General features: G+C 38.3%; 1 protein-coding gene across 7 annotated transcripts in view; it reads right to left on the bottom strand.

Moving 5' to 3' along the window:
- The window catches only part of RPRD1A (regulation of nuclear pre-mRNA domain containing 1A), a 68,784-nt gene that overhangs the window by 32,538 nt on the left and 21,959 nt on the right, over positions 1 to 14,287 (bottom strand). For 5 of the 7 annotated variants that reach the window (XM_038389515.2, XM_038389510.2, XM_038389517.2 and 2 more), the window contains 5 exons: positions 12,558 to 12,687; positions 11,159 to 11,265; positions 10,973 to 11,067; positions 9,052 to 9,178; positions 8,780 to 8,955 (listed from right to left, as the gene is read on the bottom strand). In XM_038389515.2, coding sequence (XP_038245443.1) covers positions 8,780 to 8,955; positions 9,052 to 9,178; positions 10,973 to 11,067; positions 11,159 to 11,265; positions 12,558 to 12,687 — 635 coding nt within the window. Of the gene's footprint in view, positions 1 to 4,552; positions 4,636 to 8,779; positions 8,956 to 9,051; positions 9,179 to 10,972; positions 11,068 to 11,158; positions 11,266 to 12,557; positions 12,688 to 14,287 lie in introns of those variants that run through there. The other 2 variants (XM_038389512.2, XM_038389516.2) reach the window with 1 other exon arrangement.

Here is a 14,287-nt window from a genome sequence, read left to right on the forward strand (position 1 = left end):
GCACATGCGATGCAAATCCATCCAGAACCTGAAGTAATTACTCAGGCAGCTAGCCTGCCCTGAAGCATGCATTGTCATGGTTTCACTGCTCAAACACCCATGCCAGTCCGTTATTAAAGCTAGCTTAAGTCTGTCTACTCAGCTTCAAATCATGCCCCTTGATTGCAGTATAGACATACCCTCAGACAGCACAATAACTTACCAGAGCGCTCAAAGGATGACTGTATTAAAGCTAGGATTTAAACCCATGTCTCTGTATATTCAAGTCCTGTGTTTTAGGCCCCAGCCCATCCTTCCATTCTAAAGCTGGCTTCATTTTTACCACTTAAATATTAGAAATATCAGACCCTATTTTTGCTGAAGGTCTGGGACTGGCAAATCACAAAAGGCTGAAGCCTAGTCTAATGCGTTTTCGGTTGAGGGTTTTATATACTGATGGCCCACAGCATCATAGTATCTGAGGAACTCAGTCATTTGAATATGCTTATTGATTATACTTCATACCTGTGCCAAGGTTCAATTTATAAGTTGTTTATAAAGGGTAAACAAATGATTAATAGATTTTATAAGCATGTTTGAGACATGAGGAGAAAGTGGTATAGATGGTTATAAGTCATGGTAAGAAACCTTTTGCTGTTGGATTCTAACAACTGATTAACCCTTCATGATATAAATATGGAAGGGTAATATAGGACCCATTTACCCTCAACAACCCAGTGAGACAGTGAAGCACCATTATCCCCATGTTACAGATGGGGAACTGAGGCAGAGAACTTAAGTAGTTTGCCCACGGTCACACGAGACAACTGTAGTAGCGCACTGAATTAAACCTGTGTCTCCTGTGTCCCCGGCAAATGCTCTAACCACTGGACCATCATTCTCTAGGGTTTGGAGAACTGAAGGTCTAGTTTCAGTCTAGTCCATCAAAAAAAAAAAATACTGAAGTCTTCCAAGGAAGAGGTTTAAATTAAAGACCTGATCTTGCCAGTGAAAAAGGTAGAATTAATTTAAAATAATTGAATGCAGCTATTACCATAAAGGAGCACAAGAAAGAGAACAATTCACTTTTAAAGAACTAAAAACCTCCCTGTAGTTGGGGGGGAAAGGGAGGGGTAGAGACGACGGCATATATTCTGTTTTTAGCTCAGCAGATAGGTCTCTCTGCATTATAGAATTTCTTCACAAATTTTGTATCCAGACCCAGGTAGAGATTTCAATAGTTCAGGTCGGAGGCCCTGAACACATGAATCCCTGGCCTATTTCAAGTGTACAGATAATCAGAAAAGTGATAAAATGACTTAGTTATGTCTGTGCCCAGTGTATCTTCCAGGTCCTACTATAGTTTACCAACCAACCAACCAAAAAAATCTGTCCTATTGACAAGGCAGAGACACCAGCCGTGTAGCTACTATTGTTGCTCACACAACAGAAATGAAATAAAAGGTTTGATCCCAGAACCACTACAACTGATATAAACACAGGACAAGTATTACATTGAGTTCACATTTACAAATAAATAAAAATCTGAACTTAAGTGAATTCTGTAGAGAAGGGAATTATTCTGTATATAGAGGCAAGTGCTCCTTGATGTCTTAAATAGAGAGGTGAAGATTTTTAGTGTCACTTTTATTATAATCTTATTTCTAACCCACACAAATTGGAGCTAGGAAAGTTCTGCACCAGAAACGGTCTGACTAATGATATTGTAGCGCAGATTGCTTACAGATGCCTCTCTTTCAAAAGGTGGCACCATTTCATTGATTCTACACATTATGAAGTGCCTTCAGATGTTTTGCTGCTTCCACATAACATCCAAATGAATAAGGCAGTGAAGAACATCCTTTTGGGAAGAGAATTCTTGTTTACAGACAAGTTGATTTTAAATTATTTACTAAGGGCTTCTAGAAGGCATAGAAGTCATGGCAACAGACATGCCTGTCCATGAGACAGATCAGGATTAAAAACGGGAATGCCTATGCAGAGGTATTTTATTAATATAATCAGGACAAATATAGAAAATGAGGAATACAAGGCTGGCCCTGAACATAAAATCTTGTCTAATGCAAGAGAAGAGCAACTTGAATAGAAGCCTCAACTAAATGGAAGTGGTTAAAAATCAGGAGCCTCCCCAAAAGTCATGCTTCTCAAACAGAAAAAAAAACCACCTCTTTAAATTTAGTGATTTGAGTCTTGATTTGAAACATCTTTTAAAACAGTGGACCATTCAAAATTCACTTTCCTACTAAAGCAGTTAAAGGATTACAGATCTAATCACTGTCAATTAGGCAAGGGAGAAACTGATGAAGTCATATTATGCCTCTTCACAGACCACATACAACTGCTATTTTGTGATAAGAAAGTTCTTTTTAAAGCAAACACTAAAGAAAACTCAGAGGCTACAATGAACTAGAAGCCTGAGATCCATAAACAAGATGTGAACTATTCTAAATACTTATTTTAGAGAAGGAAATGCCTATTTACACAACAGTCTCCACTGTTGGTAATTTGTTTAATCTATGACCTATAACTATTTGAGCCTGAATATGTTAAAAGAACGACACCAAAATTGCTATTATGGATTCACTGACTACCTAGAACTTTCATATTTAATTCCCTTTAATCCCCCAATATTCTCTATTGGGATCTCAATTTTGCTCATCTTATTTTGTATCTGGGGGAACAGGCAAAAAAGGAAAACTTTCCCTGGCCCTGCACCACACACCTCAACTCCCAGCAACCAAGAAATACTATGCTATCTTGTAAATATTCATATGTAGAAGTGAGAAAAGTCATGGGATTCCTGAATCAGTAAAAAACAGCTATAGTTTTAGATTTATCAGTTTATACACAAATTTGCCCATGTGAAAGAAAACAGTTGAGTGCAGAGGCTTACACAACTGCACGCACATCTAATAGCATAACAGCTCTGTCTACACTACAGGATAGGCAGTATCTTGGAAGTAGTTGTGACCAGTTATTGAAAACATATCAGCTAATATTCAAAAACAATTGTTGAAATTTCTAAGGTTTTTCAACAAGTGTTTTCAGAAGAGTTACACACCAATCATGCCATAGGCACAACTACATTATCTGAAGCAGTATAAAAATTACTATTGTTTCATGACTCTGGCACTTTTGTAGCTGTCTATACAGGGCACCATGTTCCAAGCTACTCATATGCTTAAGGGTAATCACTTTTACACAAGGGCCCCCGATAAAATAAATGTACACCTCTTACAAGCCCATATTCTCATGGGGCAAAACAATGACAGAATACTAAACTAAGCTTCAGATTAGGGTGAGTGAATTTTTTTTTTTTTTTTTAATAGGTACAGGCTAAAAAGGGCTGCTACTGGATTTATGAAAAAGCTGATCAAAGGCCATTTTAACTTTTTTTGTTTATTCCTCAATTATTAGAAAGTGGGAACATTCTGTTAGCCATTCCAAATTCAAGGAGGTAACACTGATGCTATGATAAGTTAATGAAACTGGAGCATTTAGTACACAATGACTACTAGCAATATCAGGGTCTCTCATTTACATATTACCACATCAAACTAAAAGATATTCGGAGCAGTCCTGAAGTAAAATTTAGGAGGGATTTACCCCACAAACATCCGAATGCAGTGGTTTGTAAATTTGGGCAATGAAGATTGTTATTTTTTGTTTTTGTCAAGCCTTTTCATTTCTGTCACCCACAGCCTTCACCATGGATTTGTTTGCAGCAATCCCAAAATCCATTTGATAAACAGTTTTACAGATTTTCTAGAATTAGGCCACAATGCTACTAAAAAGTTATATACAACTTGTGGTATAACTTTATACTATGCACAACCATAAAAAATGATTCAGCTTAAGCTGCATTGACTGAGTCAGCAGATTAACCTATATCCCATCTTGTGTTTAGTTCTAAGAAAAACGTTTCTTGGGGAAAAATAAATAGCAGTAGTCACTAGTTTCTGAATGTTCTGCAAAATGACTTCCTGCAGAAGAGGAAGGGAGAGGAAGAGTGTGTGTTTGTTGTAAGGGGAATACAGAGTAGGGCCTTGAAATACATGATGTCTATGCTATCAAAACAGCAAGAGAGAAAATTCGCTATTGTACATGTGAAGGACATGCTGCAAGTTGTATCACATCTCACTGGGATGTAACCTAACACGCCCAAGTTATTGGCAGTAAAAAATAATGGCATTACTTGCACAGCTTTTTTGTTGAAATGACAACTTCACTACAAGTCAAACAGTTGACTTCTCTGGTTAAGGTTTCCACATTAAGTGTTTTTAACAAGACCAAGGGCTTTAAGATGTTGAATTTATTGAAAATGCTTGAATGTTAGTTTCACAACTGCTGCATATTTCATTCTAGCAGATTAAAATCTGCAGCTTCTAATCTCCAGGGAGAACAAACTTATTTTCTGCTTCAGGTATAAAAGACATGTTGTGGTTTGTGAAACAATGGAAAGTATCAGTGAAAAGGCAAAGAGCACATTTTGATATAAGCAGTTACTAAAATAATATCTTTTCAACTTTCAAAAACGAGACAGTATACAGGATTTTGATTTTGATATTTATTTTTAGCAGGATGTGTGTACTAATGGATGGTGACATCATTAGGAGATACGTCCATGTCCACCACCTGCAACAGAAGCTAGATAGATGTTAAAAAAATCATACTTAAAGCTATAAACAACACTACTTACCTATAGTGGTGTTATGACAGTCACCTTAAACAACTGGGTTAACTTCTGATACAAATACACATGACCAATATAAACTTACCAGTTGTCAAAATTCATTCATCAAGTTTTAAATTTGATGCATACCGTACCTTGATTTTAACAAGCTGTTAATTTAGAGAAATACCTATTATAAATCCCATTATTTAGAAAAGGTAGATATACTCATACAAAACAAGGCTATATTGTTCTTAAGAAAGAAACTTACCTGTAATTCTCTTCAAAAGATAAGCGATCCATACATTTAAGCCTATATTCCAGTTTATGGCTAGCAGGAATTCCCCAGACTTTCAAATTCTAATGCTATCAAACCACTTCAGCAGCAGATTGCATGCATTCATTCTTGCTATGAATATAGTCCCTTATTCTTTTTACATGTCAAATCCTTTTGCAAGTAACCAAGTGGAAATTATATAAAACATAATACCCCAAAACTCTTCAAGAAAGGTGATGTTATAAATGTACTTTCTGTAAGCAAGAGATAGGTAAGTTTTTACTACATATTTTACAAATCATCTCCTTCTAAAGATTACAAGCTTCAGGATTTTTAATCAAAAGATTGTGCAGTAGCAATAACTGGCTACAAAAAGCAAAATACAACTGTCAAATTTCAAAGCCTCATAATGGTGACGATACAAAAAAAACAAACCACCCTTAAGTTTGAAGGGTAAAATCTAAACAAACCCAGTTCTAGAAACATCTCAAACATACATACTTACCTGAGGATCTATAAGCTTGGAAACAAGTCCTTTTAGACAATTATAACAAATCCAAACTCAAGATGCAAAGCGAAGTCCGAGCAACAGTGCTTTATAAGCACATGCAGAAACTCTGTGCAGCTGCATCACAAAGCTCTTCGACAGGAACTGATTGGAAGCTGACTACAGATAACATGCATATTCTAACTACACCTTGGCAACAGAGAATTACTGAGAAACAAGAAGAAATTCAGTCAGTCACCTAGCCATACATACAAGTTCTCCTGAAAACATCTTTACCTATCACATAAATGTGTACTCAGGCACCTAAATATGTTGCTTGATTATTTTAAGAATTGCTTAGCAGCCAGCAGCTCCCCTGAAATCAACAGATGTTGGATGATGATCCTTTTTGAAACTCAGGCCTCTTCTTTAAGTGTCTGAATGAGGATACAAGAGTAACTTTAGACTGCTATTTTTTTAAAAAAATCTTGGCCCACAATTTTTTCCATAAGAAGTTTGAGTTTATATATAGTCAGTGGCTCAAAAAAAGTCTTTACAAACTGAACATCCTGTGAAACCAGGGACTTTTAAGAGCAATTTATCGAGAAAGATTACTATAGCAACTGAACAAAAAGTGGGCTACCTTTTACTTGTGTGTAAAGAAAAACAGAAGTGTATAAACTTGCAAACTCAGTCTATAATTAAAGAAGATATTTTGCATGAGACCAGGCAAAAGAAACTTGCTCACACCAGACCAAATATCATTGGCATTTAAAGTTAAAAGTTCAGGAAGACTCTCGAACAATTACAAGGACTTAACACAGCTACCCAAGCTTTACTTTGTCAGGAGCCATAACGACAGAATGAGACCTTAGATTGGGATGCAGAAATTCCCTGGTTCTGCGAGATCAAATGTGGCAAGATGTACAATCTAATGGAATCACCCAATGTTATCTATGAAGACTGTTAAGATCTGTCGGAGTTTGGTCAAGACCTTTGCATGCTTCTTCCCATTCCTTTTGATAGCCAAGGTATTTCCCAACAAAACAAAAGGTCTGTATTCACAAATATAGTCCGAATGCATTTTGTGGGGCAACAAGCCACTACTTAAAGGGTGTGGTGAGTCTCTCTAGTGTGTCCGCACGAAAAATTCTCATGACTCTCTGGTGAATGGGTCCATCTCTAGGGTCTATTATATAGCAGCATGGCCTAATTGCAGTAGTGCTCTTCCATGTCAGATAAAGTAGTCATGTGGGAAATGTGTCTTAGGACCCCACCAAATCAACAGCAGCATGATGGGTGTTTGTCCTCAGATTTGGATGAAGAGGGTTTTTTTTGTTCACTGATCCTTCAATGTATACTGAGGTTCTCAAGTAAAAGTATGTCATGGATACCATGAATACTATTGGCACCCTAAGAGCTGAGATTTCCAGCTTGGGTCTTGATAACTAGTCTTTTGTTAAATCCTTCCCCGCCATATAAGTCCAAAACACTGCAAACTAATACAAGCTGTGTCAAACAGGGTCCCTTTGCTCCCAATGGTCCCTTAAAGCCAAGCTGGGACTTGCAGACAACTTCTTTCAGTTCTTCCACAAGACATCCTTCATAAATCAATCATCTAAAGAGGTGAAAATATTTACTCCCATCTTCTTGGATATATAGTTGCAATGGTTAGGTATTTTTATAAATTCATGCTGGTCCAAGAGCAGCCTAGAAGATAGCAGTGAATTGGAAGCACTGTTCCGGTATAAAAAAATTGGACACATACAGTACTATATGCATGTCTTGCTATATGCACATAAGCATTTGTCAGATCCAGAATGACCACTTCTAGCTGAGACAGAATCATTCCCAGACAGCAAGAACATCAAGTGTCTTAATATATGGGGCACAGATACCAAGATACCAACTGCTGCTTGACCACTGGAACTTTCAAGTTCGAGACAAAGTTTTAGATTGCCAGAAATTATAGGTCATACAACACTAATAAAGCCACAGTCAAATCCCAAGAGATTCATCAGGCTGGACAAGTCAAGTTGTGGATAGGACCCAGGGGTCTGACTCAGCCACCCCCATGTTAGGGACTGAGTATCAGAAGGCCTAAGTCAGTCACAGGCAAGTCAAAGACAGAAGTCTAAGACAAACACAGTTAACTTTTGGAGTTGAGTGGCATCTCCAGCTGCAGACCTTGATCTGCACTGAGAGAAAGCATAGAGAACTTTTAAGGATGTATCAGATCCTCTATGTCAAAACCTCAACTCACTCAGGATAAGATGGGAACTTGGCTTCATAGGAGGTGCTGAAGAAAAACTGTACGGCCAATCTTATTGGACCTCGAGTCAAAGTAGGTAGCATTGGAAGTTATGACAGCTGTGCTAGATTCTGAAGCACTTTAAGACTTGTCCTTTTTAATCTTTCATGTTAACTTGCAGGGCTGAATGCAAGCTTTTGGTCAGTCCAACAAAGGTTACTCTGGGACGAGAGCACTTGCAGCAGCACTTGGATGTAGATCACACAATTAGCTAACTCACAATCCACCTTAAAACATCTTTGGACAGCTGGGGCACCTCAAAACAGTTAGACAACTCTGGACATTTTTTCCAAAAACATTATACACTTCTGAGAGATGGGAGGAAAACATGGCTCTTTATATGAAATTATGATACATCATTAAACTATGTAATGTAGTAATTCAGTACTACAGTGATTGATACCTTAAAAATTTAAGCAATAATGAAAGCTTATTTCAGAACAGAAAAATCAAACAAGATTAGCTGGGTGAAGAGTTAAGCTCCCAGATCCCATATGGCAAATGATTTTGTTTGAACAATGCAGATAAGAAAGCTCTGTTAAACTTAGGTAAGCCCCCCCAAAAAAGAAGCTGTGAACAAAGCTTAGAAAAAGCAACCATTGAAGGCTACAACAGTAGAACCATCTATTGACATAGCTGCGTTTATACCAGAGCTTTTGTTGGCATAGCTACGCCAGTCAACAGCGTGTGTTAGTTTTTTTAAAACACCCCAACCAAAGTAACTACACCAATATAGCTTTTCGGTGAAGACCAAGCGTAAAACAATAACCAAAAGAGCTTTTTCAATATCAGCGGTAAAAAAAAGGAAGTGAGCTAGATATAGAGGGAGAACTTTCCCTCAACATACCACCTAATGTGGAAGTGGCTTAATGGTTTTAGAGTTTTGAAGCTAGGAAATTCCTGCTAGTCATGTGCTAGAAGTGGGAATCTAATATTTACCTTTGAGAGAAAGTTTAAACCAACTAAACATTTATAACATATCAAAATTATTTTCATGAAGAACATGGATTAACTGAACAAAATATTACGCACTTCCAACTTATGCTCTTTTTCTGCAAGGACTTCTTTTTGACACCGCAGAAAGTCTGATAACATTCGAGTTAACTGTTTTCTATCATCTATTTCAGCTGCCAACCTGCCATTGTAATCCGCCAGTACCATACAAGCATCATCTACCATCTTGGAAAGCTGTTCTCCAGATTCCTTATCTAAAAGACAAGCAAAGAAAAAAATAGCAGTACATTACAAAATCTTGTCAGGCTCTCTCATGCTAACACTTCAGTTACTGCATCCCCATCTCTCACCTGTTATTCTGTCTAGTAAGGACACATCTTGGACCTCTACCGGCAATGAAGCTATCCTCTGATGAACTGCTGCATCCCCAGAGGCTGCATTTTCTAGTTCTTGTAATGCTCTAATAAGATCTGTAGTCTGAAAAAGCACACAGCCTTAGAACTGGTCTAGTCATCAAATCCTGACACACAATAACGTCAACATCATTTCACAATGAGTTTATGGGATGCGATTTGACAGTGTCAGTCAAAAACTACTTTGCCAAAGTCAGCATTACCAACATCTTCCCTCCCTGACCCCAAAGAGGTAAAATGTCAACATCACATCTTTAATCAATTCCCCATGGAGCAACACTGCAATGTTCCAAATTTTAAGACCTCTCAAAAGGGTCTTATTTTTCTTTAATTCTTTCAGTAGGACAACTTTTAAATATGAAGTACAAGGTTTATTGGTAATGACTACCCAGGGGTATTCTTCATTTTTACTCTGTACTTTTAAATTGTTTATATTAAGTGTAACATATTAAATTACTCCTTGCTTAACTTTTCCTGGTAGGCACATCATACCATAAAAGCACAACAGTAATTTCAATGGTAGCATATTCATGAAGTTGAACTTAAATCAAAATAGTACAAATAAATTTGCTGCAATAAGATGTACTAAATTTTGATTATCTCAAGTCCTGTTCTTAAAAAAAACAAACCACACACACTTTACTGTTCTGGCATTCCCAGTTGTAACTAAAAACCCTCTGGGAAGAGAAAATGACATAACAAAAAGCCATAAGCACAACATATTTCAGACTAGCAACCGTGTTAGTCTGTATTCGCAAAAAGAAAAAGGAGTACTTGTGGCACCTTAGAGACTAAAATTTATTTGAGCATAAGCTTTCGTGAGCTACAGCTCACTTCATGCATCCGATGAAGTGAGCTGTAGCTCACGAAAGCTTATGCTCAAATAAATTTGTTAGTCTCTAAAGCACAACATAGTGACAAGTATGTAAATTATGAAAGTCCTAGCATACAGAGTAAAATAAACTGTTAAATATTGTATTATGGATCATAATTCGATACAATTGTATAATCAATATTTTACATTTACAATAGTCCTACCTTATGTTTATTTCTTCACTATTAACTTTGAAAGCCAAACCTTTTTTGTACTTTAAAAATATATTTAAATACTACAATTTAAAAATGTTTTTTAAAAAGGTTAGATTTGCTAAAACTATAAAATGCTAAGATACTGATGTAGTTTGTAGCCAAGATATAGAAGTATTGTAACAAAAAGATATTTCAAGACCCCTGAAAGTGAAAAGTACACAAAAGATTGTTGTAACGAGTATTGTACAATAAAAATTAAAGGAATCGTAAATCTTCAATTAATCCTCCACCTCCCCCCAAAATTTAAGAGATTTACTTATAATAATGCTTTAAGGGCCAGTACCTCTGCCCCAGAGAGGTTCCTTTATATCACTGGAGAGCCACAAAGCCATAAACTAGCTCCAAAGAGGGCAATAAAGATTCCATCAGCATGGCGGAAGCCTCTGCAAGCATAAATTTGATATAACCCACTTGATACCTATGAACCACGCTAATGTAAGCCTGAAGTAGAGTTGGAGTGCACAGCTGTCCTTCCCTATGGGAGGTCTCTTTAGCCAGCATAGTTGATAGCAGCACTGGGGCTTCCCCAAGTTACAGCAGGGGCTGTTTTGCTCATGATAATCCAAGGATTGGGGGAAGAATAAAAGTTGCATACAGCCACCTTTACTCAATGTTCTAGCTTTGAGTGTTAATTTGGCCCTTAAAATGGGACTCATTACAATGCAGAGTTGGCTCTGTATTACTCAGTGACTGAAGGGTTTGGGTTTTTTTAAAATATATCCCAAACCTTACAAAATGATAGAAGTTTATGAACACAAGAGACTTCTACCTGTGGAGGGTCACTTGGAGAACTTTGTGCCGAACAGTTATTTTCATCAACTTTTATCTGTTCAAATGTGCGCTTCCTGGCCTTTCTGTCACCATCTAAAAGTCAAAGTAGAGACCTAAAAATCAGTTCAGGAAACAATACATTTATTTCGAGAGACTGAAACACTCATGCACACAGAATACTTACACAAAGCTTGCCTAAGTTGTTCTAATACCTCATTTTCATAAACAGACCTTTCTTCCCAAATAGAGAGCACACGGCCAAGGTGTTTCTTACAACTCTCATCAGACTCACTGTGGGGGAAACAGTAAAATCACCAATAAAAATGGAAGTAGTACAACCCATTAATAAACAATTCAGCACTGTATAATCTTGCATCCAAGGATCTGAAGTATTTTACAAATATCAAAGAATTAAAGCTCCCAACATCTCTCTGAGGAAGATCCTCATTTTGCAGAAAGGGTAAAGGAGGTTTTGACTTGTTCAAAGCCACCTCACAATATGTCACATTGAAATAAAGGCCAAGTCTACTAGCCCACCAACCTACTTCAACCACTGAATGCTTCATAGTGCATTTAAACGTAGCAAAACATGACAGATCAGTTTTACCCTTATTCTATTAATTAACATTTCATTTTTTACAATTAAGTCTTATTACATAAGAAGATGCGAAAGATTCATCTACAGATATACTTAATAGTTTAAGTGCTAAATAGAATCAGAGACTAAGGTCAGAAGGGCCCATTATGATCATCTAGTCTGACCTATACAATGCAGGCCACGGAATCTCACCCACCAACTCCTGTAACAAACCCCTAACTTATGTCTGAGCTAATGAAGTCCTCAAATCATGGTTTAAAGACTTCAAGGTGCAGAGAATCCAGAGAAATCATATGCTAGATCTGTATCATTAAGGAATAGGGAATTGTAACATAAAAGTTGAATGAATGAAAAAAAAATATTTACCCTCAACCTAACACAAAAGACAAACACAACCAACAGTCTTCCAATGTGAAAAGATGATCAGGTTAATAAACTTTATTCTGATCAAGGTGCATACACAGGCACGGGAACGAGGGTGTGGGGGGCCAGGGGTGCTGCAGCAACCCTAGGTTTTATGCGGGATCCCACCTTCTGGCCCTCCTGCGCCCGGGCTCCTGGCTGCCAGCCCCAGCCTCCAGCCACTTACCCCTGCCGGGTCCCCCCCATCCCAGAGACACAGCCCTACTCCCGGTCCCAGCTGGGGGGTGGGGGAGGAGGGAGAGGGGGGAACAGATAGGGGTAAGGGGGTTGGCTTTCAGCACTCGCACTATTAAAAAGTGTTCCAGCACCACATATATGCCTAAAGAAGACTGACATTTATTCAAGATCAAAGGAGCTTTTAAACTAAGAGGTGCAAGAAATTGGAAAAAAAAATAGATTTCAGATCTAGGATAGGGTGCTTTCTTTAATTAGGGTGCATGAGCATTGCTGAGCCAGACAGAACAAATGAAGTGTTCTGGAAGGAAAATGCCTCACGCAGGCTTTTTTGTTTGCATGATAATAGTTAAGATGACAATAATGCTCACATTACAGTTTACTGTACCTTGAAACATGCTTAAAGGCCTCAACTATAACTGGTGCAAAGTCTTTTGTAAATTCTGGTCCTTTCCTTTTGCTGTTCTGAATGACATCGTTGGCCAGGTATAGAAATGTCAACTTCCTATTTGGTTTTGCTAATAAAAGAAAAAAGAAGAGATGCAACAATCCGAAGTAGTTAGTAGTATAAAATTAATTTTGCAGGTTAACATTCAGTTGAGTTTCTGCCTACATCTCTTATGTAGAGGATAAAAACAGATATAAATGTTATCTAAAAATACAAAGTTCCTTCACTATTTCTGTTAGCACCTCATACTATTAATACAAAATAATCAAAGCAACTTTTTATAAAAAGTTTGTCTGCATAAATTTCAGCCCTCAAAACCCAGAGAAAGCAAGTCATAGCAGTCTGCCATTCCCTACTGCCATTTTCAGTACAGGCCCAGCAATAGCTAATTTGAAGTTTGGACATTCTTCACATTTTGCCAATCCACAATTTGCTCTGTCCTCTTGCTGCCCCTCTCACACTACCACATTCCTCTGCTACTTCAGCACACACATAGTCCTTCCCTCCACGCCCACCAACCCAGTCTCTCCTCCACAACATAACACTTAGTCTCCCAAATTCTTCTTCTTCCCACACACAGAACTTTACATATTTTAATTGTAAATTTAAAAGCGCAATGTGTATTTTAAAAAACAGGACATTATGAATCACCAAAGCAAACATATGATCTTGTAGCTATAATCTTAGGGTAACATTTTCAAAACTGATTCAGGATATGTCTACACTACAATATAAGCCCAGGGTTAGTGGGACTCCAATCAGCTGATCCTGGGTTACAGAACCCAGGGCTTGAGCATTTACAATGATTGTTAACCGAACATTAAGGTTTTTCTAACCCAGGCTTGAAGCTGGGGCTCTGATGTCAACGCTGCAGCACACAGACTCAAGTGAAATCAGCCATATATCAGACTCTCAAACACCCTTGTGAAATGTAGCTGGTCTAGACTCCGGACACTGGCATACTGTGAGAAAGCTTGACTGTCTACACGGCATGTTACAGGAAGTTTGAACAGCCCACCAACACATTTTGCCAAGCAATCATTTTGCTCCGTGCACCCCCAGCTATTGGAAGCAGCAACATGGAGACGGCACCTTTAGAAGTTCTTTACTTGCACTTTCACTCCTGTGTTGAGAAACAGGCAGAGCTTCTGAGAAATCCTGGTGGATATTTTGGTGCTGTCTTCTGACCCAACAAAGGCACCTGATAGAGCAGGAAGAGGCGGCAGCTGAGTACCCAAGCATGGCAGACTCCAACTGGCTGATGGAGCTCATGACACTTGGTACAATCACTCATGCCCCGAGTAGACCGGTGCTTCTGGTGCAGGGCCACAAGCACAGGCTGAGGGGACCATACTGTCATGGTGACTTAGGATGACCAGCTGTGGTCCAGCACTTTCACATGAAGAAAACTACATTTCTGGAGCTTTCTAAAGAGCTTGCCCCAACCCTCTAGTGTAAACACATGCATGAGGCCACTCATGCCAATCCAAAAGCGGGTTGCCATAAGCGTCCAGAAGCTGGCTACCCCAGACTGCTACAGGGCCACTGCCAACCAGTTTAAGACTGGGAAGTTACCTGTGGGTAAAGTGGTGGTGGAGGTTTCTGAGGCAATCAGGCATGTGGTTTGAAAGATATTCATGAAGTAATTGCATTTGAGAGAATGGAACTCA

The sequence above is a fragment of the Dermochelys coriacea genome, chromosome 2 (assembly GCF_009764565.3).
Source record: "Dermochelys coriacea isolate rDerCor1 chromosome 2, rDerCor1.pri.v4, whole genome shotgun sequence".
In the NCBI taxonomy this organism is placed as follows: domain Eukaryota; kingdom Metazoa; phylum Chordata; order Testudines; family Dermochelyidae; genus Dermochelys; species Dermochelys coriacea.